This window comes from Notolepis coatsorum (assembly GCF_963971535.1).
Source record: "Notolepis coatsorum genome assembly, chromosome: 18".
NCBI lineage: Eukaryota > Metazoa > Chordata > Actinopteri > Aulopiformes > Paralepididae > Notolepis > Notolepis coatsorum.
In genome coordinates this window covers 25,518,214-25,544,218 of record NC_140182.1, presented here as the reverse complement: position 1 = coordinate 25,544,218, position 26,005 = coordinate 25,518,214, and the positions used below count along the sequence as shown (strand labels likewise).

The window sequence follows — 26,005 nt, the reverse complement described above, 5'->3', positions numbered from 1 at the left end:
GTATAAGTATGTTTTCATCTCTTTCTGCAGCTTTCTCCAGAACGTGATCTATAGCCCCAAATACATTATATTGATGATGCAATACAGTTTTATGGCAATCAGCGCGATATAAAAAATTCCAACTAGACGTACTTCTAGAAGTTACTACACGTCATCTGATGTTGACCGGATGGGCTAGGGGGCGTTTATAATTCCGTGGGCAGCGTTATACCAATCATCTAATGTGGGTCAAATGTTGATAATAGCAGTTAGTATCGAAGACGGTAACTTTACACGCTAAAACTCACCCCAGTCTCCGCGCGCCGTTGGGCGATCATCGTAGAGTAGACATTTTATCATTATGGGATGTAGATTTACCCGGTCCATCTCCAGCTTGTATAATGGTATATATGTCCAAATCATGTTGTTTATCGAGTTATTGGCAATCGATCGCTATCTAGTGTGACGAGCCAGAGTCCCGGGACATGTACCGAGTGCCCGGAAGTAATACGGCCGTCCAGCACAACCTCTACGGCACTTCCTGTTAAGCGATTGCGCCGATCGGCCACCAGATGGCGCTCCTGAACCGCCAGAGAGCTCAGTGGGTCCTCCTGGTGGATCTCAGGCCAGCGGAGGGGACATATGAATCCGATCTCAGATTTTTGAAATATTGATATCAAAGACGCTGTAAAGCGTCTTCGGCAACTTGAGCATGGCCGGGAATGACGTGTTTAAGCGTTTCCCGGCACCCAAAGTGTTAACCTTAGCATTTGTCCTTTTATACCGTCTGTGTTTTTTCGTACTGTCCATGTTTTTTTGTACCGTTTCTGCTCTGCTCCTGTATTGGTTTAGTTGTAGACACACAGTGTTTGCTCTGTACCTGTATTCCAATGCGGATTCGTCCATACATGACAAATAAAATCTCTCAGCCTCTCTGAAGTGGTGTCAATCAAGCGGTGGCCATTTTAGCTTTCAACCGATGTGTTGGTTGAGAGACAAAAAAAAACACGAAATTGTTAATATTTTCCGTTTCAGTTTAAATTCTGTTAAAATGTTCAGTTTCAGTTACAGTCAGTTATTCTTTTTACTGCACATAAATAGGCACTTCAGATAATCCTTCAGAACGTTGATCGGCTCAGCTGACCGACAATAAATAAAAATGACACCATTCACCACCGTGGCCTATAATAACAGCATTGCATTGGCCTATCAACCGGTTTCAATAAACAAACAGAAACAGTAGCATGTGCATCTTTTAGATCAATTAGGCTATGAAAATTAGGCTGCCTCTAAATATAAAAATGTATTAAATAAGTGGTTTGCTTCACTTAAAATGTTTTACTTTTCTAAACACTGTTCTCCCTCAGGATTGACGTAGTGCCTCCTGAAACAGAAACATTGGCACCGCGGATCTGCTGAGACACACATGTTGGCCTGAGCCTCTGGTCAGTGGGGTGTGTAGATGGTGTTTCTGTGGCCCCCCTGAGCCTCTGGTCAGTGGGGTGTGTAGATGGTGTTTCTGTGGCCCCCCTGAGCCTCTGGTCAGTGGGGTGTGTAGATGGTGTTTCTGTGGCCCCCCTGAGCCTCTGGTCAGTGGGGTGTGTAGATGGTGTTTCTGTGGCCCCCCTGAGCCTCTGGTCAGTGGGGTGTGTAGATGGTGTTTCTGTGGCCCCCCTGAGCCTCTGGTCAGTGGGGTGTGTAGATGGTGTTTCTGTGGCCCCCCTGAGCCTCTGGTCAGTGGGGTGTGTAGATGGTGTTTCTGTGGCCCCCCTGAGCCTCTGGTCAGTGGGGTGTGTAGATGGTGTTTCTGTGGCCCCCCTGAGCCTCTGGTCAGTGGGGTGTGTAGATGGTGTTTCTGTGGCCCCCCCGAGCCTCTGGTCAGTGGGGTGTGTAGATGGTGTTTCTGTGGCCCCCCTGAGCCTCTGGTCAGTGGGGTGTGTAGATGGTGTTTCTGTGGCCCCCCTGAGCCTCTGGTCAGTGGGGTGTGTAGATGGTGTTTCTGTGGCCCCCCTGAGCCTCTGGTCAGTGGGGTGTGTAGATGGTATTTCTGTGGCCCCCCTGTAAAGGTCATTGGAACCCTTTCAGGAGCCGTGTCGTGTGCAAGGAAAAGACATTACTGGAACCAGGGTGTCTACGTTAGGGTTGCCACGGTGATGTGGGATTTGCCATGAATAATAAACACATGACAACATCGGTATTACCGGTGATACCGGACATTTTACATGTCTGTCTACATCCATTTGTTGAACAGACAGAGTTGCCGTTCGGCTCTAATTAAAGAAAACAACAAGACAGTAATACCTTCCATCACTTTCCTATCCGATCATTGAGAGACGGATCAATGTAGCGCATTGATCACATACTGCGCAAACATAGCGTTTCTGGTCCTTTGAGCTCCTCTCCAGTCGAGCATTCACTGCTGCTGGGTTTAAATCTGAAATATTGCCAAATCCTGCGCCATCAACTTGTAACGTGTCATCTCTAGAAGCTTCCTTCTCTCCATCATCGTGTAACGTGTCATCTCTAGAAGCTTCCTTCTCTCCATCAACTTGTAACGTGTCATCTCTAGAAGCTTCCTTCTCTCCATCATCGTGTAACGTGTCATCTCTAGAAGCTTCCTTCTCTCCATCATTGTGTAACATGTCATCTCTAGAAGCTTCCTTCTCTCCATCATCGTGTAACGTGTCATCTCTAGAAGCGTCCTTCTCTCCATCAACTTGTAACGTGTCATCTCTAGAAGCTTCCTTCTCTCCATCATCGTGTAACGTGTCATCTCTAGAAGCTTCCTTCTCTCCATCAACTTGTAACGTGTCATCTCTAGAAGCTTCCTTCTCTCCATCATCGTGTAACGTGTCATCTCTAGAAGCGTCCTTCTCTCCATCAACTTGTAACGTGTCATCTCTAGAAGCTTCCTTCTCTCCATCATCGTGTAACGTGTCATCTCTAGAAGCTTCCTTCTCTCCATCAACTTGTAACGTGTCATCTCTAGAAGCTTCCTTCTCTCCATCATCGTGTAACGTGTCATCTCTAGAAGCGTCCTTCTCTCCATCAACTTGTAACGTGTCATCTCTAAAAGCTTCCTTCTCTCCATCATTGTGTAACGTGTCATCTCTAGAAGCTTCCTTCTCTCCATCAACTTGTAACGTGTCATCTCTAGAAACGTCCTTCTCTCCATCAACTTGTAACGTGTCATCTCTAGAAACGTCCTTCTCTCCATCATCGTGTAACGTGTCATCTCTAGAAGCTTCCTTCTCTCCATCAACTTGTAACGTGTCATCTCTAGAAACGTCCTTCTCTCCATCATCGTGTAACGTGTCATCTCTAGAAGCTTCCTTCTCTCCATCAACTTGTAACGTGTCATCTCTAGAAACGTCCTTCTCTCCATCATCGTGTAACGTGTCATCTCTAGAAGCTTCCTTCTCTCCATCATTGTGTAACGTGTCATCTCTAGAAGCTTCCTTCTCTCCATCAACTTGTAACGTGTCATCTCTAGAAACGTCCTTCTCTCCATCAACTTGTAACGTGTCATCTCTAGAAACGTCCTTCTCTCCATCATCGTGTAACGTGTCATCTCTAGAAGCTTCCTTCTCTCCATCATCGTGTAACGTGTCATCTCTAGAAGCTTCCTTCTCTCCATCATCGTGTAACGTGTCATCTCTAGAAGCTTCCTTCTCTCCATCATCGTGTAACGTGTCATCTCTAGAAGCTTCCTTCTCTCCATCATCGTGTAACGTGTCATCTCTAGAAGCTTCCTTCTCTCCATCATCGTGTAACGTGTCATCTCTAGAAGCTTCCTTCTCTCCATCATCGTGTAACGTGTCATCTCTAGAAGCTTCCTTCTCTCCATCATCATGTAACGTGTCATCTCTAGAAGCTTCCTTCTCTCCTTCACGTGAAGTTCAAACTACTGAAGGTGAAACCTGTCTGCGCAGATGTTCAGTTTATAATGTTTTCAGACTTGCACGCTTTATAACTTAGTACTTTACAAAATAGTTTCTTATTTGAATGTGGGCAATTAGGTAAATGGTTTTTATTTCTATATAAAATAATAATAAAAAATTAAAAAAACCTACCATGGCAACCCTAGTCTAAATAAAATGTATCATGCAAGTTAAATTAAGACTTTTTAATAGGGATGCACCGAATGGGAAATTCTTGGCCGAAACCGATACCGAAAATAGGAAACAGTTGGCCGAAACTGAATGCCGAAAGGCCGAAAATTATTAATATATAATATATATATATATATATTTTTTTTTTCAGCTACCTGATTATGGCAAAAGACATGATTATGGCAAAACTTAACTTAAATAATATTAATAATCACTATTATGGGCCCATAAAACATTTATTCAGCACTTTTTAATGCATACATTAATTCCAGACTGACTGCTGAAAGATTGTACAATTTAAACATTTGGTCTTTGCATACAACTAAATGTGCATTAAAGTCAAGTGCATTTTCTTTTCTCTGTAGGATAACTACAACAAAGTGCATTCAGAACAAAGCCAAGGTGCTTTAAAACTGCATAAAGATCTGCATAAAGACACACACACGAGAGGGATAATAGCTTATAGCAGACTTAATGATGTTACTGTAGTGGCTACTGTCATAATTCATGGAATTATGGAAGGACTGTTGTATTTACTACATCTCCCGTGACTCTTAGCGGGGGGTGACGTAGCTTACGAGACGAGTGAAAGAGGACCGGAAGCGTTATTAGCTAGCTTAACGCTAACGTTAGTTTAAAAGGTTTTAACCGCGACAGGCATATAGTAATGGCGAGGATATAAAGCATGTTAAAGACGCATTTATTGCATGCGTTGCTCGCGGAGTTTACATAGAAACAGCGCAACTCCCAAGAGGAGTTAGTTATCACAGGCTGTAGAACGCAGGAAGAGCTGCCAAGCTGCTCACGTTACACGTTGTGCAAAGTCTGTAGCCGCGTTTTGATTACCTCGTCACAACAACACTTTAGGTTACAAACGTTACGTAACCCTGTTCTTTGACATTCGGTGATAAAACCCTTTCAGCCGAAAGCCGAAAATGCCTTTGTTACCATTTTCGTCCGAAAATTTTCAGTGGCCGAAAATTCAGTGCATCCCTACTTTTTAAAACACATTTTAACACATTGAGTGCCACGCCCCTTCCGGGAAGTGACCTGGCCTTGCCGTCCATTAACCCCATGTAAACGTAGTTGTACTTTGTAGAGCTAAACCTATATTTTATAGTATAGCATAGGGCTGGGCGATATGACCAAAAACGTTATTGCGATAAATTTATAAAATTATTTTCATATAATTCGATATCGATAATTATCGTCGATATAATGTCTGTCAAGTTTAATTAACTTCTTATGCTGCTGCGAATGTCTCGAGTCGAGTTGATGTCGTCATCAGTCCGCGCACGTTAGCAGTTAGCCGACAAGCGGAATATCTCATGACAATGTAATAAATATGACACTAAAATACTCTCTTCCGCCACAATACATTGCAACGACGTCCACTGTATACCCACACTACTATAAACGTGGCCTCAGAATTCACGCCACACACATACTCGGCACATAAATATATAAAACATCGCCGTGCAAGCTAGTTAACCTAGCCAGCCTGTTGCTTCTAAGAGGTGTATTCCATGACAATGTGCTAAAAATGACACTAAAATACTCTCTTCCGCCACAATATATTGAAACGACGTCCACTGTATACCCACACTACTATAAACGTGGCCTCAGAATTCACGCCACACACATACTCGGCACGTAAATATATAAAACATCGCCGTGCAAGCTAATTAGCCTAGCAAGCCTTGTTGTTGAGTGAGTCCTACCTCTCTACCCAGAGGTGCAGCGCGGGTCTCCTTCGCTCTCGGCCATCTCCTTCACCGATTGGTTGTTAGTGCGTGCTCATATCCAAGCTTGGAAAATCGATATATCGAAACTTTGCGACCACGTTTCATGTTTATTTCGAGGAAATAATTTATCGCAATAGTTATCGTTATCGTTTTATCGCCCAGCCCTAGTATAGCATTTTTGTGTAATTCAATAAACACGTTGTCATTTTTCGCCTGATTATCGTATCTTCCTGAAATCAACACTAGATCATCACTATTATCCCTTGTCGTGCATGCATGCAATGTGATTTAGACCCCCCCTCCCTGCAACCCAACGGCACACAGCCATACACATAAAACACAGATAGCTTCAATAGCTGTAGAAATAAATATCAGATCAACGCAAGCTTTCATATATGGTGTCCTTACCTGGTCTCTGAAGTAATGCAAAAAACAGAATCCAATAATCTCATCGCCATTCCAGTTATCCACAGCGATCCTGTCCCCGACGTTGTTGGGCATTGCATTTCAACAGGCGGGCGGGGTCAGTAGTCCAAACCATCCCTACAAGCATGTGTTTTGCCGGAGTGTTTAGGACCCGCCCCCATGCCGCAGCTCGGTAGAGAAAATAAACGAACCCATTTCTAACGGGGTGCAATAATGCCGGAAGGCGTTAGACGGTATAAGACCGTCTGCCAGCTCAGACACACTCAGAACAGTATGCACAAGGTGCCCCGCTGAATTATGAATGGCAATAGATAATAAAAGAAATACCGTGATAGAAACGTAGATCTACGTTTTTGGCAATCAAAGTGTTAATTAGGGCTGTAAAAGTTAACGCTGTAATTTTAAAGATTAATTTAAATTATAATTATTATTTTTTTTAATCCTCTTTTTCTCCGCCTGATTTTCTATGCTTTTTCCTCCCATCCCAATTTAGTCGTTATGCCAATTCCCCCCCTCCCCTACCTGGTCGTGTGCATGTTCCCCCTACTGGTCGGTACAAAGTCCGACACATGCGGAGACAGCCAGCGGCTCTCTTTTCACCTGGCAGCAAGGACTCTCATTGGTGAAGTGTAACGCGTGGGAGGTCACGCTGCCTTCACCACTTCCTGCCTTTCGCTGAGCAGGCGCCCAGACCTGACCTGTAGGTGTCACTGTCCACAACGCCAGATTACCACCCACGACTTCCCTTCCGCTAACTCAGCCAAACGCTAAAAAGAAAAATTACGCAGTTTTGTTTACTTCCCGTCAGGGCTGTCTGCGTCCACCTGTGTGTGTGTGTGTGTGTGTGTGTGTGTGTGTGTGTGTGTTCTCTCTCTCCATGTCTGTGTCCACCTGTGTTTTCTGTGTGTGTGTGTGTGTGTGTGTGTGTGTGTGTGTTCTCTCTCTCCATGTCTGTGTCCACCTGTGTTTTCTGTGTGTGTTATCATTCCCTCTCCCCCTGCTGTGTGTGTGTTCTCACTCCCTCTCACCCTGTTGTGTGTGTACATGTGCGTGTGTGTGTTCTCACTCCCTGTCCGCCTGCAATGTGTATGCGTGTGAGTGTGTGTGCATACAGACAAGAAGGTAGTAAGTGTTTTTTTCTGTGTTATACAAATTGAGATTACTCTAGATTAATTACAGAAAATTGTGCGACTAATTAGTAAAATAAATCTATTGACAGCACTCCAATTTTGCAATAAAAAATAAGCTCGTCTGACCTGTCCATGTTCTCGTGTGTGTATTAGGGCTGCACACAGGTAAAATATATATCTAATAGGAATGTCCGATATTATCGGCCTACCAATATTATCTGCCAATATTGGCATTAAAATGTAATATCGGAAATGATCGGTATCGGTTAAAAATAAATTAAAAATCGTATATATATTTGATTATTTTTACATTTATTTAACCTTTATTTACCCAGGCAAGCAAGTAAGAACAAAGTCTTATTTTATTTATTGTCAAAAGTATGCATAATGTTGTGTTAATTCCACGACAAGATATATGTAATGTTAATTACCTGAAATTATTCCGTTCCTTTGGGGGTGAAACCCCGCATATATCGGTATCGGGAATTAAGACTTGGACAATATCTGTATATCGGATATCGGTAAAAAAGTCAATATCGAACATCCCTAATATCTATATATATCTACGTGTGCGTGTCCAACCCGTCTAGGACGTAGTCTGTGTGTGTATGCTTGCATGCATGCCTACGTGTCCCGTCTCTCACCTGTCCAGGTTGTAAAGTGTGTGTGCGTTTCTGACGACAGTTTCCACTCCGAACTCGTTGGCCATCTTAATAATGGCTCCATCTCTCTCCTTCCCATAGGGCTCAGAGTCGTACTCAAATGTCAATCTGGTCACGTTCCACTCCTACAGTGAGAGAGAGTGTCAGAGAGAGAGAGAGAGAGAGAAAGAGAGAGAGAGAGAGAGAAAGAGAGAGAGAGAGTGTCAGAGACAGAGAGAGAGAGTGAGAGAGAGTCAGAGAGAGTGAGAGTGTCAGAGAGAGAGAGTGTCAGAGAGAGAGAGTGTCAGAGAGAGAGAGAGTGTCAGAGAGAGAGAGAGTCAGAGAGAGAGTGTCAGAGAGAGAGAGAGAGAGAGAGTGAGAGAGAGTCAGAGAGAGAGAGACAACGAGGGAATATTTGTGATGGTTGCTGACCAGGGTGCGTTAGAATACTGTACATACACTACAAGCTGCACTATGTTAACAAATATTGTGTCAATTTGGAAAATCGAATGTGTTGTGGCAGGACTTGACTCTTACAAGTGTCATGCACTCCTCCTAATATACTAACATACACTCGACACTGCAGCACTCAAGTTTGAACACTTTGATGAACATTGTTACTCAGCTGAAAGAGCACAGCCAGACCTCTCTCCACGCTACGCTAACACTAACAGCCAGACCTCTCTCCACGCTAACGCTAGCAGCACAGCCAGACCTCTCTCCACGCTACGCTAACGCTAGCAGCACAGCCAGACCTCTCTCCACGTTACGCTAACGCTAGCAGCACAACCAGACCTCTCTCCACGCTACGCTAACGCTAGCAGCACAGCCAGACCTCTCTCCACGTTACGCTAACGCTAGCAGCACAACCAGACCTCTCTCCACGCTACGCTAGCGCCAGTAGCACAGCCAGACCTCTCTCCACGCTACGCTAGCGCTAACAGCCAGACCTCTCTCCACGCTACGCTAGCGCTAACAGCCAGACCTCACTCCACGCTACGCTAGCGCTAACAGCCAGACCTCTCTCCACGCTACGCTAGCGCTAACAGCCAGACCTCTCTCCACGCTACGCTAGCAGCACAGCCAGACCTCACTCCACGCTACGCTAGCCACGCGACGTCCGAGCAACAAGTCCTGGCAGTGCAGGCGATGCTCACTGTGCTTGTGAAGTATATTTCTGGTTTGCACCAGTGGAGGTTTCTGTATGATTACAGGTGAGGCAGTGCTTCACTAAGAAACAGACAAACAAAAAACATAACACACATATTACATAAAACATATATTTTTTTATTTCATTAGAATATCCTCTGTGAATAAAAAAAAAATGCCAGTGAATTTTTTTTATTTTTTAGGTGACACACATAGCTCTCACTCACTCACAATCACTTACATTGGCTAGTGAAGCTAAATTCCTTTCTGCTTCACTAACCCATGTAAGTGAATGGAAACGAAATAGCACCTTTGATTAGACAGTAACTGTATATTTCTGGTTTGCACACATCTGTTTTTAGTAGCAAATTGATTTATATATGGGAAACACTGACCCTGGTTGTCCTACTTATGCCAATAACTATAAATACACTCATTGCCTGGTATGGAAACAGCACGGCACAGGACAAGAAGGCCCTACAGAGAGTGGTGCGCTCTCACAGGTATTGCACTACCACCCCTGCAGGTTCTATACAACAAAAGGTGCAAATCCAGAGCCTGCAGGATAATGAAAGACCCTCACCACCCCAACAACAGCCTGTTCATGCTGCTGAGGTCAGGCAGACGCCTGCGAGCACCAGCTACTAGGACAGAGAGACTTCGGCTCAGCTTCTTCCCCCAAGCCATTAGAGCCTTGAACACTGAACTCTCCACACACAAGCACACATGAGCACACACACACTGTACATGCTCACACACTAGCAGCCACTTTAACATGAGCAAGCACACACTCATGCTGCACACACCCACACTTACGGCCACTAAGGAAAGGTCACTTTAAAAATAGTATAGTATAACCTGAGATTGTATAAATTAGCATGTACAGAAAGACCCAGTGCCTCATCCGTAGCTAACAGTGTATTGCACTACCAAAGGACCTAGCATGTCCTCCATGCTCTGTAAATAACTTATGTACATATACCATATATGCCCTACTATGTTACTTGTTTATTGCACAATGTTACTTGTTTATTGCACAATGTTGTTCTACTGGATTCTATTATATGTTATTACTACTGTATTGCACATCGTTGCGGGCAAGACCACCCGCATTTCATTGTATACCTGTATGCCGTGACAAATAAAACTCTTGACTTGACTTGATTCTTGAAGTAGGCCAATTCCTCTAAAAATAAAATCTTCTCAAATTGACTGTTACGTCATTTCAGCTTGAAGCTTCACAAACGCAGAGGTTCCTAATGTGGGTGAATCAACCTCTGCAGCATTTACTACGCTATGTGCACACATCTACCGTGATTCTGCCTAAAGACACGACAGTGCAAGCGTTTGCAACTAAATAGGGAACCAGAAACATTTATTAGGAGCACATGTGACAGTTCGATGACCTAAATTAATGTTAGCTGCTAATGTCAACCAAGCTGGTCCCAAACAGTTACAACTGAGCCAAGATTCTTTCTATCTCTATCGGTATCGAAGTAAACATTTTGGTATTGTGACAACACTACCTAGGAGTTAAATCAGCATGGATACGGTCGATAGTGTCCTAGGAGTTAAATCAGCATGCAACATTATGATGCCAGGTGCCATCTGATGACAACGACATACTCACGCTTAAGCCCCCCCCCCCCCCCCCCCCCATCTAACATTCAACCCTGGGTTCTTCTGTGTGTGGTTCTGAGGGATAATAACATCAGATCCAGGTTCTTCTGTGTGTGGTTCTGAGGGATAGTAACATCAGATCCAGGTTATTCTGTGAGCGGTTCTGAGGGATAGTTACATCAGATCCCGTGTGTTTGAGTGTAAGTCAGGCAGTGGGGTACGGTTCTATCGTAAGCAGGAGGATGTCCGGCCTACTGGCTCTGTGATTCAGGATGGACGCTTGCATCACTGCCGTACATGTGACCCACAGGGTGGATGACATCTCACACACACACACACACACACACACACACACACACACACACACACACACACACACACACACACACACACACACACACACACACACACACACACACACACACACACACACACACACACACACACACACACACACACACACACACACACACACACACACACACACACACACACACTAAGGTCAAAGTTCACACCCACAGGGCGGATGACATCACACACGCACTAGGGTAACTAAGGCCAAAGTTCACACCCACAAATTGGATGATTTCAGATGCTGTTGTGCTTGACTGTCAACGAATATTCTATATTGAAATTAATAAATCGACTTGTAATTTTTTTTTTAATAATAATAATTATATTAGATTGTGAAAAAAAACAGCCTCCGGTGGGCGGTCGTTAGTGGTCAACATACCATTGTATTAGTTCGGTACACTACACAGCCGTTCGGTACGGTACGGTACACACTAAAACGGTTCGGTACGGATATGTGTACCTTTACACCCCTACTTAAAATATATCAAATATAATAGCAATAGATCTAAATAACACGTTGATCGTCAGTGAGTTGCTTCCAGTCAACATGCACGAAACAGATAACGGGTAACTTTAGGTTAGTTGTAACGTTAGTTTAGGTTCGTGTTAACGTTAGATAATGTACAAAATAAACGTATTCCGCTGCTATAGACGTCGCTCTTTTATATTGCTCTCGTTATTTGCTTTAGTGTCCGCCCGGTTCTGTGTTTGTTGGTTAGCTCCGTTAGCTAGCAGCCTATCAAAACCAGCCATTGGAATACTGTTTTCTAAATTGGGGAGGCTTTTAATCGTCAAGGTAAGAGGATTTTAAGTCATGGTATCCATAAACTTCAATCGGTTCGGATCCTTTGAATGAATGAGAATGTCAACAAACACGGCGTCACGTTGAAATCACTGACTGCGCCCAGAGAGGAGTGGTTAGGCAAAAAAATATTCTGAGTATATTTGCTTAGAAAATGTAATTGTCGAATTAAATTATTTTTTATTTCTCCACGTGGTAAATACACAGGTCACAACATGTTTACAGGAACGTTTTGGAGTTTGAGTTTTCCTTTAACATCTTCCCTGGAGTTAGACAAGAAGATACATACCTTTTTTGTCTCTCTGCATGCATTAGGCTTAAAGGATAACTCCACTATTTTGGGAAATTAGCTTATTTAACATCTTCCCTGGAGTTAGACAAGAAGATGCATACCTTTTTTGTCTCTGTGCGTGCATTTTAGCTTTGGGAATAGATGCTCCGTTAGCATAGCTTAGCTTCATCACTGGAAGTGAGGCAGGACAGTAGCCTTACAGTGCCTTACAGTGTATTGCAAGGTCTGACATTGACCAAACTTGATATGCATGACCTTGGTGGGCTCTAGGTCAACTCCTGAAAAGGGGGTCAATGTCAGACTTTGCAATCAAAAGTTAGGGGGCTAATAACCCTTGCCATAATTTCAGTGCGCCCCTAACTTTTGATTGCAAGGTCTGACATTGACCCCCTTTTCAGGAGTTGACCTAGAGCCCACCAAGGTCATGCATATCAAGTTTGGTCAATGTCAGACCTTGCAATACACTGTAAGGCACTGTAAGGCTACTGTCCTGCCTCACTTCCAGTGATGAAGCTAAGCTATGCTAACGGAGCATCTATTCCTAAAGCTAAAATGCACGCACAGAGACAAAAAAGGTATGCATCTTCTTGTCTAACTCCAGGGAAGATGTTAAATAAGCTAATTTCCCAAAATAGTGGAGTTATCCTTTAAGGCCTCTACATGCTACAGCAACTTCAAAGCAACTGCAACACAACATCAGCGCGATTTCAACGCGGTTGTTGCAGAGGGTCTTGTAGACTGTTGTGAGGATGTTGCGTACATGTCCCCAAAATCTAATCTAAACAACCGTTGCGTTGATATTGCGTAGCAGTGATTGGTCGGTTAGCGAATGGGGGCGGGGCTGTCATAGAATAATATTGGTCCCGCAGAGAATACCATCCTCCATTGTTGTAGCCAGCCAGCGTTGATGCTAAATAATTAGCATCACATAGCTGGCCTTTTTCTGAAAACCCAAGCACATATTGTTCCATAGCATACGCCTTCAGTTGATCATGACAAATCCTCTCTTGAATGAATGAAAATCACGCCTCACTGCTGACATCGACACATATCACAACCTCTTGTTAACATTCTCCAAAACCATTACTAATGCCAAAGCTTCTTTCTTTCACCATAGGATCGAGGCCTCTGCCAAGAATCTTCGCAAACTGCATGCTACCATGTCCTCCCTCCTCACTCCCCCCCCCCCCCCCCCCTCCTCCCTCATCTTTTTCTGCCGAAGACTTTGCGATCTTCTTTGAGGAAAAAGTGGAGAACATCCGCAGCTCCTTCTCCCAACCCCCACCCATTCCAAACGCTGAATCGAGAACCTCATCCTTCACTCTGTCATCTTTCTCTCCCATTACAGAAGCCGAGACCCTGACACTGGTAACGTCGAACCGTCCGACTACATGCCAGCTGGACCAGCTACCCTCCCCACTCCTCCAGACCATAGCACCGGACATCCTCCCATTCCTAACTGCAACCATCAACTCCTCACTCAACTCGGGGGTGGTCCCCACCTCCCTAAAACAAGCCAGAGTCACGCCCCTCATAAAAAAACCAACCCTGAACCCCACCGTCATAGCCAACTATCGTCCTGTCTCTCTTCTCTCCTTTCTTTCTAAAACACTTGAACGTGCTGTATCCAACCAACTTACTGCTTATCTCTTACAGAATGACCTCCTAGACCCCAATCAGTCTGGCTTCCGGACTGGCCACTCCACAGAAACGGCCCTCATTGCGGTCACAGAGGCACTTCACTTAGCAAAAGCGAAAGGCCTCTCCTCTGTCCTGATTCTCCTAGATCTATCTGCAGCCTTCGACACAGTCAACCATCAGATCCTCCTCACGGCCCTCGCAGGAATGAGTGGCTGGATCTGCGCTGACATGGCTGACATCATACCTCAACGACCGCTCCTACCAAGTGTCATGGAGAGGGACTCTGTCGGCCACCCGCCCCCTCCGGACGGGTGTCCCCCAGGGCTCGGTCCTAGGACCCCTTCTCTTCTCCCTCTACACTAAATCACTGGGTAACATTATCACGTCTCATGGCTTCTCATATCATTGTTATGCCGATGATACTCAACTCTTCCTCTCCTTCCCTCCCTCAGATATCCACGTCTCTGAGCGGATCTCGGCCTGTCTGTCCGACATCTCCGCCTGGATGACGACCAACCACCTCAAACTGAACCTAAGCAAAACAGAATTGCTCCACCTGCCGGCCAAATCCTCCCCCCTGACCGACCTCTCCATCACAGTCGAGAATGCAGCTGTGACCGCGTCCCCGACCGCCAAGAACCTTGGTGTTGTCCTTGACGACCAGTTGAACTTCTCTGCTCACATCGCAGCGACAACCAGAACCTGCAGATTCCTCCTGAGCAACGTCAGAAGGATACGCCCCTTCCTGACAAAAGAAGCCACCCAACTCCTCGTCCAATCAACAGTCATCTCCCGCCTCGACTACTGCAACGCACTGCTAGCTGGCCTCCCGGCCACTGCCACCAAGCCTCTTCAACTCATTCAAAACGCAGCGGCCCGCCTGATATCAAACCTACCGAAGTCGGCCCATGTCACCCCACTTCTTAGGGACCTGCACTGGCTCCCCATTGCTGCACGTATCCGCTTCAAGGCCCTCGACCTAGCATACCGTGCAGCAAAGGGAACCGCTCCCGCCTACCTCCGGTCAATGGTCTCTAACTACACACCCTCAAGACCCCTACGCTCTGCATCTTCTGGCCGCCTCAGACCTACTCCTATCCAAGCTCCCGGAGGGTTATCAAAGAGAAGCCGCCTATTCTCAGTCCTTGCCCCACAATGGTGGAATGAACTACCCATCCCAGTTAGGACAGCCGAATCCCGTCCAATCTTTCGCCGTCGACTAAAGACTCACTTCTTCAACCACTATCTGAAATGATTAAAAAAAATAAATAAATTAAAAAAAAAATCTAACCCTGACTAACCTTACTGTCATGCACTTGTCCTAATAAACTAACCTACACTGTAACACGCAACACTTGATGAACATTGTTACTCAGCTGATAGAGTTGTACCCTTCTTGCTGTCTTGTCGTACAGAACTTGTAAGTCGCTTTGGATAAAAGCGTCAGCTAAATGACTAAATGTAAATGTAAATGTGAATGAATGAATTTATTCACACACACACACACGATACATTACATGTGAGTATCCTCATGTGATATAACAATGTCGCAAATTGTGTGCATGTGCCAGGTCTCCCAAGAAGCTATTTAAAGCTTTTGGAGGGAGCCTGAACACAGATATAAACAGAATATAAACAACAATAAACAAAAAACAAAACAAAACAAAATCAATACAACTTGGGTAGGTTTACACACCTACCTACTAACTGACATATAACAGAGATACATAATACAGACAATTGTATTCCTAAGTTATAATTTTAATTAGAGATATGATTTAAGCAGTTCCTCTTTCAGTGATTTTTTAAAGGTTTTAAAGGTTTTAGTCATTTTCAGATTTTCATCAAGCTTGTTCCAGATCTGTGGACCCCTGCATGCTATGCTTAGGCTAGCACAATTGAGCCTTCTCCTCTTGCCAAATATAAGATGCTTATTTCTTGTGTTGTGGATGTGCAGTGGTTGGCAGACTGGGACAAGCTCAGACAGTCTGTGCTTCATGTTGTTGACAACTTGATACATAATTGATGCGTTTTGATGAATGTTAAATTCAGCGAGCCTCAGGAGACCAAAGCGATGGAACAGAGGCTTTGAGGGCGCTCTATACCCGGACCATGACAGCACTCGTAGTACCCTCTTTTGTAAGCTTTCTAGTTTCTTGAGATGGCTGGGGTATGTGTTGCACCATATGACATTACAGTAATTTATGAGGGGTTCATACACGGTTTTGTATAAAGTGAGAAGGGCAGGCAAGGGAAGAAAATTACGTATTTTGCAGAATAAGCCAACATATTTGGACAGTTTAGTTTGTAGATATTTTATGTGGCATTTGAAGTTGAGTGACTCATCAATGACGACCCCCAGGAATTTTGTGGACACCACTCTTGACAGCTCCTTTCCATTTATTGTTATGCACATGTGATGTGTGCGCATCCAATTTGAGTGGAAGACAATAAAGTTTGTTTTGCTGAGATTAAGTGATAATTTGTTGCATTTAAACCAGGTGTCCACTTTTTGTAGTTCTGTGTTGAGTAGATCTTGTAGCTCGAGTGGATTTTTATGTGACAGAAACAAATTAGTGTCATCAGCGAATATTACTTTGTGCAGAAGTTCAGATGAGTTGACAAAGACATTTATATAGAGAATAAATAGTAAAGGCCCTAGAATTGACCCCTGGGGGACCCCATATTTGATGTCCATTTTTATTGATTTGTGATTGTTTATATCGACGTACTGTTGCCTACCGTGTAAATAGCTACTGAACCAGTTGAGAGCCAGACCCCTTATGCCATAATGGTGTAGTTTCCCAAGTAGAATAGTGAAGTCCTCTTACCTTGACGATTAAAAAGCCTCCATAATTTAGTAAATAAAACTGTAGCCAGCCAGCTAGCATTGGTGCTATTCAAAATTATATCCACATTAGCTACATAGCTAACCAACTAAATACAATGGTATCCTGAGGTAACGTTAAATACAACGTTTGCTAGTCGAAATGACTGGACACACAAAGGGACAAGTTAAACATCAATCAATACATTTATTCCAACAGGTAGTTTGAGCTGCATGTGAGCCGAGGTCTTTCTCTCCTCTCCATTGGAAACTAATGACGTTACGTTAGCTCGAAAAAGCACAGAACCGGCCGACAAAAGTTAAGCTGCTAGCAACAGACACTATAATACTTCCGGTCGGGGGATTTCGAAATAAAAGAGCGACGTCTAAAAGCACCGGAAATACGTTTATTTTGTACATTATCTAACGTTAACACGAACCTAAACTAACTTTAGATTAGTTTAGGTTCGTGTTAACGTTAGATAATGTACAAAATAAACGTATTTACAGTTTAGGTTCGTATTAACGTTAGATAATGTACAAAATAAACGTATTTACAGTGCTTTTAGACGTCGCTCTTTTATTTTGAAATCCCCCGACCGGAAGTAAAAAGAATGCTTCTTTTTCTGCTTGTTATCAATGGGTTGGTTGAGAAGGGAAGTTTCATCTATCTAGGGACCTAGCTACATCCGGGGTACAATGTTGCATAGGCTGCACATCGATGTTGCAGAAGCATAAAGGCAGAGTGTCTGCAACACCGTTGCTTTGTCGATGTTGTGTTGCAGTTGCTTTGAAGTTTCTGTAGCATGCAGAGGCCTTTAGGGAACGCCCGCACCCAGGGACCGAAACTAGAGAGCGCCGCCCGCAATTTGCGGGCAGTTTTTTTACGTTTGGCGCCTCCCACTTAGAGGACTGACCGCCGTGTGGCGGCCAATCAAATGGTCATGTGAAAACCGAAAATCATGATCCAATTCTGAGCGGAGTTCTCACTCGCTGTCTTTGTCTCACTCGCTGTGTTTAGCGCATTGCTGCTCCTAAACCTCCCCTACCTGTTTCTGTATGCTGCATGTAAACACACAGTCACCGTGACTGACGTTAGTCTAGTGTCAGAGAGACCTCCGTGAGCTGATGTTAGCTACTGTTACAAAATGACCCAGTCAACTATTCACTTTTAGTTTAATACATGAGGCATTGTGTAACGTTATCCAGCTGGCTAGCTACTGATAGCTCCCGACATAAACAACTGCAAGTGTCCAGTTACATCGCATGAGGGCTGCAGCGCTGCTGACTAGGGTCCAGGTGCAGGGCAGGAGAATCCTTTCATGCTGAATGTAAGAGTTTAGGGTCCAGCTGTAGCGCCGGACAGTGGAGCTGTTTGCAGACAGCGAGGTGGCGATGTCTCGCAGATAATACAACTACAAGTATGATTATATAATATATATATTTTATTAAAAAGAAATGTTTTTATATAAAATAATAATATTTTTTTTTTTGTATCAAAAAAAAGTTGGCGGGTAAGAAATCTGCTTGGCGGGTAGATTCTTCCCATCTACCCGCCACTGGCCGGTGAGTCAAAAAGTTAATTTCGCTCCCTGCCCGCACCGTTAGCGTAGCTTAGCTTCATCACTGGAAGTGGGGCAGTCCTTTACCCTGAAGTTCCCTACAGTCCCCTACAGTCACGAAATACACTCCAAATACAACTACAAAACGTTCCTGTAAACATGTTGTGACCTGTGTATTTCGGGGGTCAAGGACTACAGCCCCCTCAGCATCGACGGGGCACCGGTTGAGAGAGTCAACAGCTTTAAGTACCTCGGAGCCTACATATCCGAGGACTTGACATGGACCACACACATTGACAGTGTTGTGAAGAAGGCACGACAACGCCTCTACTTCCTCAGGCGCCTAAGGAAGTTCCAAGTCAGTCAGAAGATCCTTAAGAACTTCTACTCATGTACAATAGAGAGCATCTTGACTGGCAACATCACCTCCTGGTTTGGGAATAGCACTGCACAAGACCGAAGCAGACTACAAAGAGTGACACGTTCAGCCGAACGCACAATTGGAGGGGGGCTCCCCACCCTCCAGAACATTTACAACAAGCGTTGCAAGGGCAAGGCTAAGAGAATCATTAAAGACTCCAGTCACCCGAACAACTGCCTCTTTGAACTGCTGCGGTCAGGCAAGCGATACCGGAGTCTCAAGGCGAGCACAGAAAGACTCAGAAGAAGCTTCTATCCCCAGGCCATCAGGCTGCTAAACGAACAATGAACACTACACAACAACAACCACCAAACGCACATAGCACACACATCCACACGCACACACTCACTTTAAACAAACACACTGTAGCACCCACTCCACACACTTTATAGCACACACCCACTTTAAACAAACACACTGTAGCACCCACTCCCCACACTTTATATTTATTGATGAAGGATTGCACTACAACTCGTACACCTTACTGTAAATTGTACCTAAATTGTACCTCATCCCATTTCTGCTTTGCACTATATAGTACTGTACATTAGTACACTGCATAGTATTGTATATTATATGGTAACTCAGAACATTGTACATATGTCTATACCGAACACTGTGACCTCATTTTCTTCTTCTAAATTACATGCTATACTATGTTGTTTGATACTATCTTGTCTAGCACAGTCTCTGGAGCGTAACAGTAAGAAGCATTTTGTATGAAAGTATTCTGTACTTCTGTATGACAACTATTAAAGAAACTTGAAACTTGAAACTTGAAACTTGTATTTACCACGTGGAGAAATAAAAAATAATTGAATTCGACATTTACGTTTTCTAAGCAAATATACTCGGAACTATTTTTTGCCGAACCACTCCTCTCTGGGCTCAGTGATTTCACGCAACGCAGTGCTACTTTCTAACGTGACGCCAGTGTTTGTTTACATTTTCATTTCATTCAAAGGATCCGAACCGATTGAAGTTTATGGATACCATGCCTTCAAATCCTCTTACCTTGACGATTAAAAGCCTCCACAATTTAGAAAACAGTATTCCCATGGCTGGTGTTGATATGCTGCTAGCTAACGAAAACCATACAAACACAGAACCGGACACACAAGCAGATAACGAAGCATCTACTATACTTCCGGTCGGGGGGTTTCAAAATAAAAGAGCGACGTCTAAAGCACCGGAAATACGTTTATTTTGTACATTATCTAACGTTAAAACGAACCTAAACTAACGTTACAACTAACCTAAAGTTAGTTTAGGTTCGTGTTAACGTTAGATAATGTACAAAATAAACGTATTTCCGGTGCTTTAGACAACGCTCTTTTATTTTGAAACCCCCCGACCGGAAGTATAGTAGATGCTTCTAGGGCTGACCTTCGATTATTTTTTTGGAATTCGAAGATTCGAGGCAGAGATTCGATTTTAATTCGAAGCTTCGAAATAAATAAAAAATAAATAAAAATGTAATAATTTTTTATTTTTTATTAAAAAAAATGTATGTTGTGGGACAGCACTTTGTTCAACTTTGTCAGTGCTGTAAAGTTTAAACCTTTTAAAATCTTAGACAAACAAAACACTTTGCTTTCATGAAATATTGTAAGCCGTCATTTGAGGCTTTATAAAAGCAGCACAATGAACACAAATCTGTCAGTGTCGAGTCCGACCTCATCTTAAATAACAAACAGCATTGCTTGTTGTAATTAACAAAGAGATTGATTGATTTTGCAAAAAAAAAAAAAAACATAATTATTTTAATTTTTTAATTTTTTTAATAATCTAATTTTATTTTCATATTCGAATCCCATGCCCATCGAACGAAGCTTCGAAGCTTCGAAGTATTTAAGACAGCCCTAGATGCTTCGTTATCTGCTTGTGTGTCCGGTTCTGTGTTTGTTGGTTTTCGTTAGCTAGCAGCATATCAACACCAGCCATGGGAATACTGTTTTCTAAATTGTGGAGGCTTTCTCTTTGTTTCCCACCTAGGTTATCTAACTATTGAGCCGCTGCAACTAGAAAGACTGGCCTGGCCTGCTTTTAAGTTCAGTGGCCTGCCTGACTGCATTACATTTTTTTTTTTTTATTAAAAATTTGGAAACATTTTTTTCTTTTTTTTGGAAAATCATCTGGTGACCCCCCCACGGCGGCTCGCGACCCCTACACCCATTTCGGGAACCACTGCACTAGAACATCAGACCAAATAATGAATAAACTCAAAAGTGGCACTTTGGTTCTGCTTAAATTGGTGTGGACGCGGGCTGGTTCGTCAGAAAGCACCATGGTTCTGAGACTCAGAAAGCCAGAGCCAGAACCAGAACCGTGTCTGTCTGAAAGCGGTATTTGAAAACCACTGGTCTACAGGATCATAGCCTAGGGTTAGGGGGTTGGACACTGATGCTGACCTGAAACAGCCTGGGGAAGACGTCGGTAGGCTGTCCCCTCACTACGAACAATCTGGAGTTCAGTTTCTTCAAGCTGCTGTCCAAATCCTCCAGAGACTCCAGCAGAAACCTGCAGAGACAAGGATCACACGCCGGAAATAAATAATCAATCAATTGGTTACAACAGTGTTCCTGCACCGATGTGCATTTACAACACAAAACTAAATGAGAGCAACACAGCGTGCGGAACAATACGTTGTTCTATCTGGATTCTCTTGTTTTCATGACCGTGGGAAGACCAAACCGCCCTCATAATATATCGGCTAGCCTTTCTCCATCCTTCCTCCACAGACAAAACCTATGGTAACTCAAGCCTCCTTCACACTGGCAGGCAGCCCGTCCTGCACCGGGCCATGTGTGTGAATAGAAGCAACAATTATTAAGCCAATTATTTATTTAGCCCATATCATTCATGGCGTTTACATTCTGAACGGGTAATGTCTGTCACGTGTCCCTCTATGAGGAAACGCAGGTGTCAGAGCAGCATATAGTCTTTCTTACAAGACTACAGTATATCATTACAACAGTCAAGTAGCTGAGCTTGGTGTGTGAGTGCATCTTGTGAGTTTGAGCAGATATGAGCAAAAGTCATACTTCGAGAAATTGTTTGACATCATCTGCGGCCCAGACGCTGCTGTGGCTAGTTCAGACCTATGATTCCCGACACAATCACGCTAAACAGAACCACTCCTTCGAGTTGTCAAACTTTTTTATTTTTTTTTACAACTCAAAGGAGTGCTTCTGTTTTAATTGCTAGCTCTGTCCCCACCCTGGCATGCCCTGTCTTATTTAGACCAGCATCAGATTCAATAATACCCAGGCAGGTATGCCCTGCTGTATATGATTGATCAGGGCTCTACAGTGCAAGCATTTCACTCGCATTTGGCCCTAAAAATTTGTGTGTGCGAACCGGAAAAAGAATTACAACCCCAGTGTGTGCGCCATGGAGATCTGTTAAAGGGAGAGTTCACTCTGTTTATAAAAAAGGAGAATGCCACCCATTTTAAGAATTCACATTCTTAGCCGCCCCAGGTTTTACATGACCGAGTGCAGGGTTCTGTCTCCGATTCCCAGCTTCAGGAGAAAGTGGTGACTGACCCAGTGGTCCTAGGGATCAGAACCCTCAAGGCATCCGATGACTGGCTGAACTGGTAGTGATGTCAATCCATACAAAAAAAAGCAGCAGGACCAGTTGTGTATTGGTTTTTGAAATATGTGTTTGTTGTTCAATGTTTTGAATTGTTTGCAATGTTTGCAATGTTAGTGGAAGTCAATGAGGTCTGTTACTAACTGTTACTGACTGTTAGCATGTCTCTGGAAAAATCACATGTGGCACCATCTCAAAAACAACAAAAAAACTCCCCAACCATTAGACAACATCACTAACTACTAGTAACTATAACTACTGTACATGCGAGGACACGTGGTTTTGGAGACATGCAAACAATGTGTGCCATTGCCTCAGCCAGGGCTTCAACTAACGATTATTTTGGTAGTCGACTAATCTGTCGATAATTTTTTCGATTAGTCGACTAATCTAACGAAGCTCGGCCCCGAAGCTTCGATTGCCAAAAAAAGCTTCGAAGGTCAGCCCTACTAAACACTGTGAAATAACGATAAAACAGCCACTAACCTCCATCATGTAGGTTGGCCCCATGCACACTAAACACTGTGAAATAACGATAAAACAGCTACTAACCTCCGTCATGTAGGTTGGCCCCATGCACAATAAACACTGTGAAATAACGATAAAACGGCTAACTAACCTCCATCATGTAGGTGTGAATGAATGAATGAATGAATGAAAACTTTATTTAACAGATTGCAGAATACATTACGGCTCAATACAAACAATTGTTAAGGGGATGCAGACCAGAGAAAGACGTTAGTCTTGTTTACATCAGGGTCCCCCATTTTCAATTCATATTGACATTTATGACATACACAACATACATGACATTTATGGCATAGGGACATACATGACATACAGGTATTTAGTACTGTTACATTTGTGACATATACGATATGCAAATATACAGTACTGTTACCCATAGATCCTGACAGAGTATACATATGATGGGGAGGAGACTGTACATTAGGAGGGGTGGGTGGGTGGGAGAAAAATATACATACGGTGGGGAGAGAATATAGACATACGGTGGGGAGGAGACTGTACATTAGGAGGGGGTGGGAGGTTGGGACCATGCACACTAAACACTGTGAAATAACGATAAAACAGCCATGCACTAACCTCCATCATGTAGGTTGGCCCCATGCACACTAAACACTGTGAAATAACGATAAAACAACCACTAACCTCCATCATGTAGGTTGGCCCCATGCACACTAAACACTGTGAAATAACGATAAAACAGCCACTAACCTCCATCATGTAGGTTGGCCCCGAGCACACTAAACACTGTGAAATAACGATAAAACAGCCACTAACCTCCATCATGTAGGTTGGCCCCATGCACACTAAACACTGTGATAAAACAGCCACTAACCTCCATCATGTAGGTTGGCGCCATGCACACTAAACACTGTGATAAAACAGCCACTAACCTCCATCATGTAGGTTGGCGCCATGCACACTAAACACTGTGATAAAACAGCCATGCACTAACCTCCATCATGTAGGTTGGCCCCATGCACACTAAACACTGTGATAAAACAGCCATGCACTAACCTCCATCATGTAGGTTGGCGCCATGCACACTAAACACTGTGATAAAACAGCCATGCACTAACCTCCATCGGTTGACACCGACGTTAGCAGACCCTGCAAACCAGGGGTCCAGGATGTAAACACAGCGCACGGTGTCCGCTCCGCCCAGAGCCTCTTGTAAAGCTGGGTTGTCATGCAGACGCAGTCCTTTGCGAAACCAATGCACGGAATTCACCACCATGGTTAAGTTTTAGTCCATTATTAGAGCGAAAAAGCAGTGAATATACAGTAGCAAACACGACCCGGAATGAACTCGTATGCAGACACAAAACTTCAATAGATGTTGTTGTCAACAGCGAGCACGAAGTGGGCGTGGCCTACTTAGCCACCACGTGACAGCTTTCCCCCCACGTGTCTATCTTCTCATTGGTTCTACGGCGACGGACGTCACTCTGAACGTCAACATGAATGGCACACGTTGCAGCTAGATGACTGGCACGTGTCTTTGGACGAGGAGCAGTATTCTAACCCAATCAGCAGCTGATGAGTTAACTTTAACCGAGGACGATGCCTGCGTTGTATCTTGTCTTGTATACAGTACTTTATTTTATATATTGTGTTTGTTTGTCTTTATAACTTGTCCCATACAAGCCATATTGAGCCGTACTGTATTGTACCCATTCTGCAATCTGTTAAATAAAGTTTTCATTCATTCATTCATTCATTCATTCATTCATTCATTCATTCATTCATTCATTCATACGACTGCATACTGGCTATTTTGTTTCTGAAACCAATGCTTTCAGGTTCACGTTCAGATTCAGATTACTTTATTGTTACAGTGGGTAACAATATTGATTGATTGATTGATTGATTGAAAAGTTTATTAACAGATTGCAGAATGGGTACAGTATAGTACAGCTCAATACATACAATTGTTAAGAGGATGCAGAAAGACTTTCCTCTTGTTTCCATCAGGGTCCCCCATTTTCAATTCATCATTGTCACAAGGAAAGATGAAATTACATACCATGAGTTCCATCCTAGAGGAAAATCTTTCCTGTGACAAAATGGCATCCAATGTAATGAAAAAAGTCAACAAAAGAACAAGATTCTTGTACCGGATCTCCTCTCTGGTAAGCAAGAATACCCTGAAGACTAGCAGGAGCACTCATTCAAGGGTACTACGACTATGCTTGCACCTCATGGTACCAAAGCACCTCAAAGGCCCTAAAAACAAGATTACAAACATCACAAAACAAACTGGTCAGACTACTGCTTGACCTTACTCCTAAAACCCACCTCACCCCTGCCCATTTTGACAACCTAGGATGGCTTAGAGTAGACGACAGAGTACAGCAACTTGCAATGGGCCTGGTCTACAAGATACAACACTACACCACAAAGGTACCCATGTACATGTCGAAATACTTCCCAAAGGTCAGTGAATACCATGACCACAACACCAGAGGGAGTTCCACAAATCATGTTCAACCCAGATTCGGCACAAACAAGGGTCTAAACATGTTTTGCAATTATGCCACATCAATGTGGAACGCCCTACCCACAGCCGTAAACAAATGTGAATCACTACCCACCTTCAAAACCGCTCTCAAAGAGCACCTATGGGAGGCTGCAATTCGAAACTGGCCCCCGTAAATGTATGTACCCCCCTCCCACCCACCCACCCCCTCCTAATGTACAGTTCCCTCCCCCTCATATGTATATATTTACTGTTAGGATCTCTGTTTAACAGTACTGTATATTTGCATATCTTGTATTTCACAAATGTAACAGTAGTACTGCATATCTGTATGTCATAAATGTCATGATTAGATTAGATGATTAGATTAGATTTTTATATCTGTATTGTGTATGTCATAAATGTCGTTATGAATTGAAAATGGGGGACCCTGATGTAAACAAGACGAAAGTATTTCTCTAGTCTGCATCCCCATAACAATTGTGTGTATTGAGCTGTACTGTACTGTACCCATTCTGCAATCTGTTAAAGTTTTCAATCAATCATATTGATTGAAAATATTTAAATGTGAACCATTTAGGTGGAAAAAGAGAAACTTGAAGAAAGCAAGACGCCATCTTGAAAAACGGAGACACACAAGTCGAGGACCACCCATGCAATGAGCATAATGTCAAATCCAAATGACTCGAATTAAAGGCACAGT

General features: G+C 43.5%; 1 protein-coding gene across 1 annotated transcript in view; it reads right to left on the bottom strand.

Annotated features, from left to right (window-relative positions):
• Positions 1-24,062, bottom strand: part of cry2 (cryptochrome circadian regulator 2) — a 71,131-nt gene extending 47,069 nt beyond the window's left edge. Inside the window, exons 1-3 of the mRNA XM_084335456.1 lie at positions 23,903-24,062; positions 21,113-21,221; positions 8,037-8,179 (exon numbers count right to left, since the gene is read on the bottom strand). Of these exons, the coding sequence (XP_084191582.1) occupies positions 8,037-8,179; positions 21,113-21,221; positions 23,903-24,060 (410 nt within the window). The 5' untranslated portion in view covers positions 24,061-24,062. The remainder of the gene's footprint in view (positions 1-8,036; positions 8,180-21,112; positions 21,222-23,902) is intronic.
• Between the last annotated feature and the right edge of the window lie 1,943 nt (positions 24,063-26,005).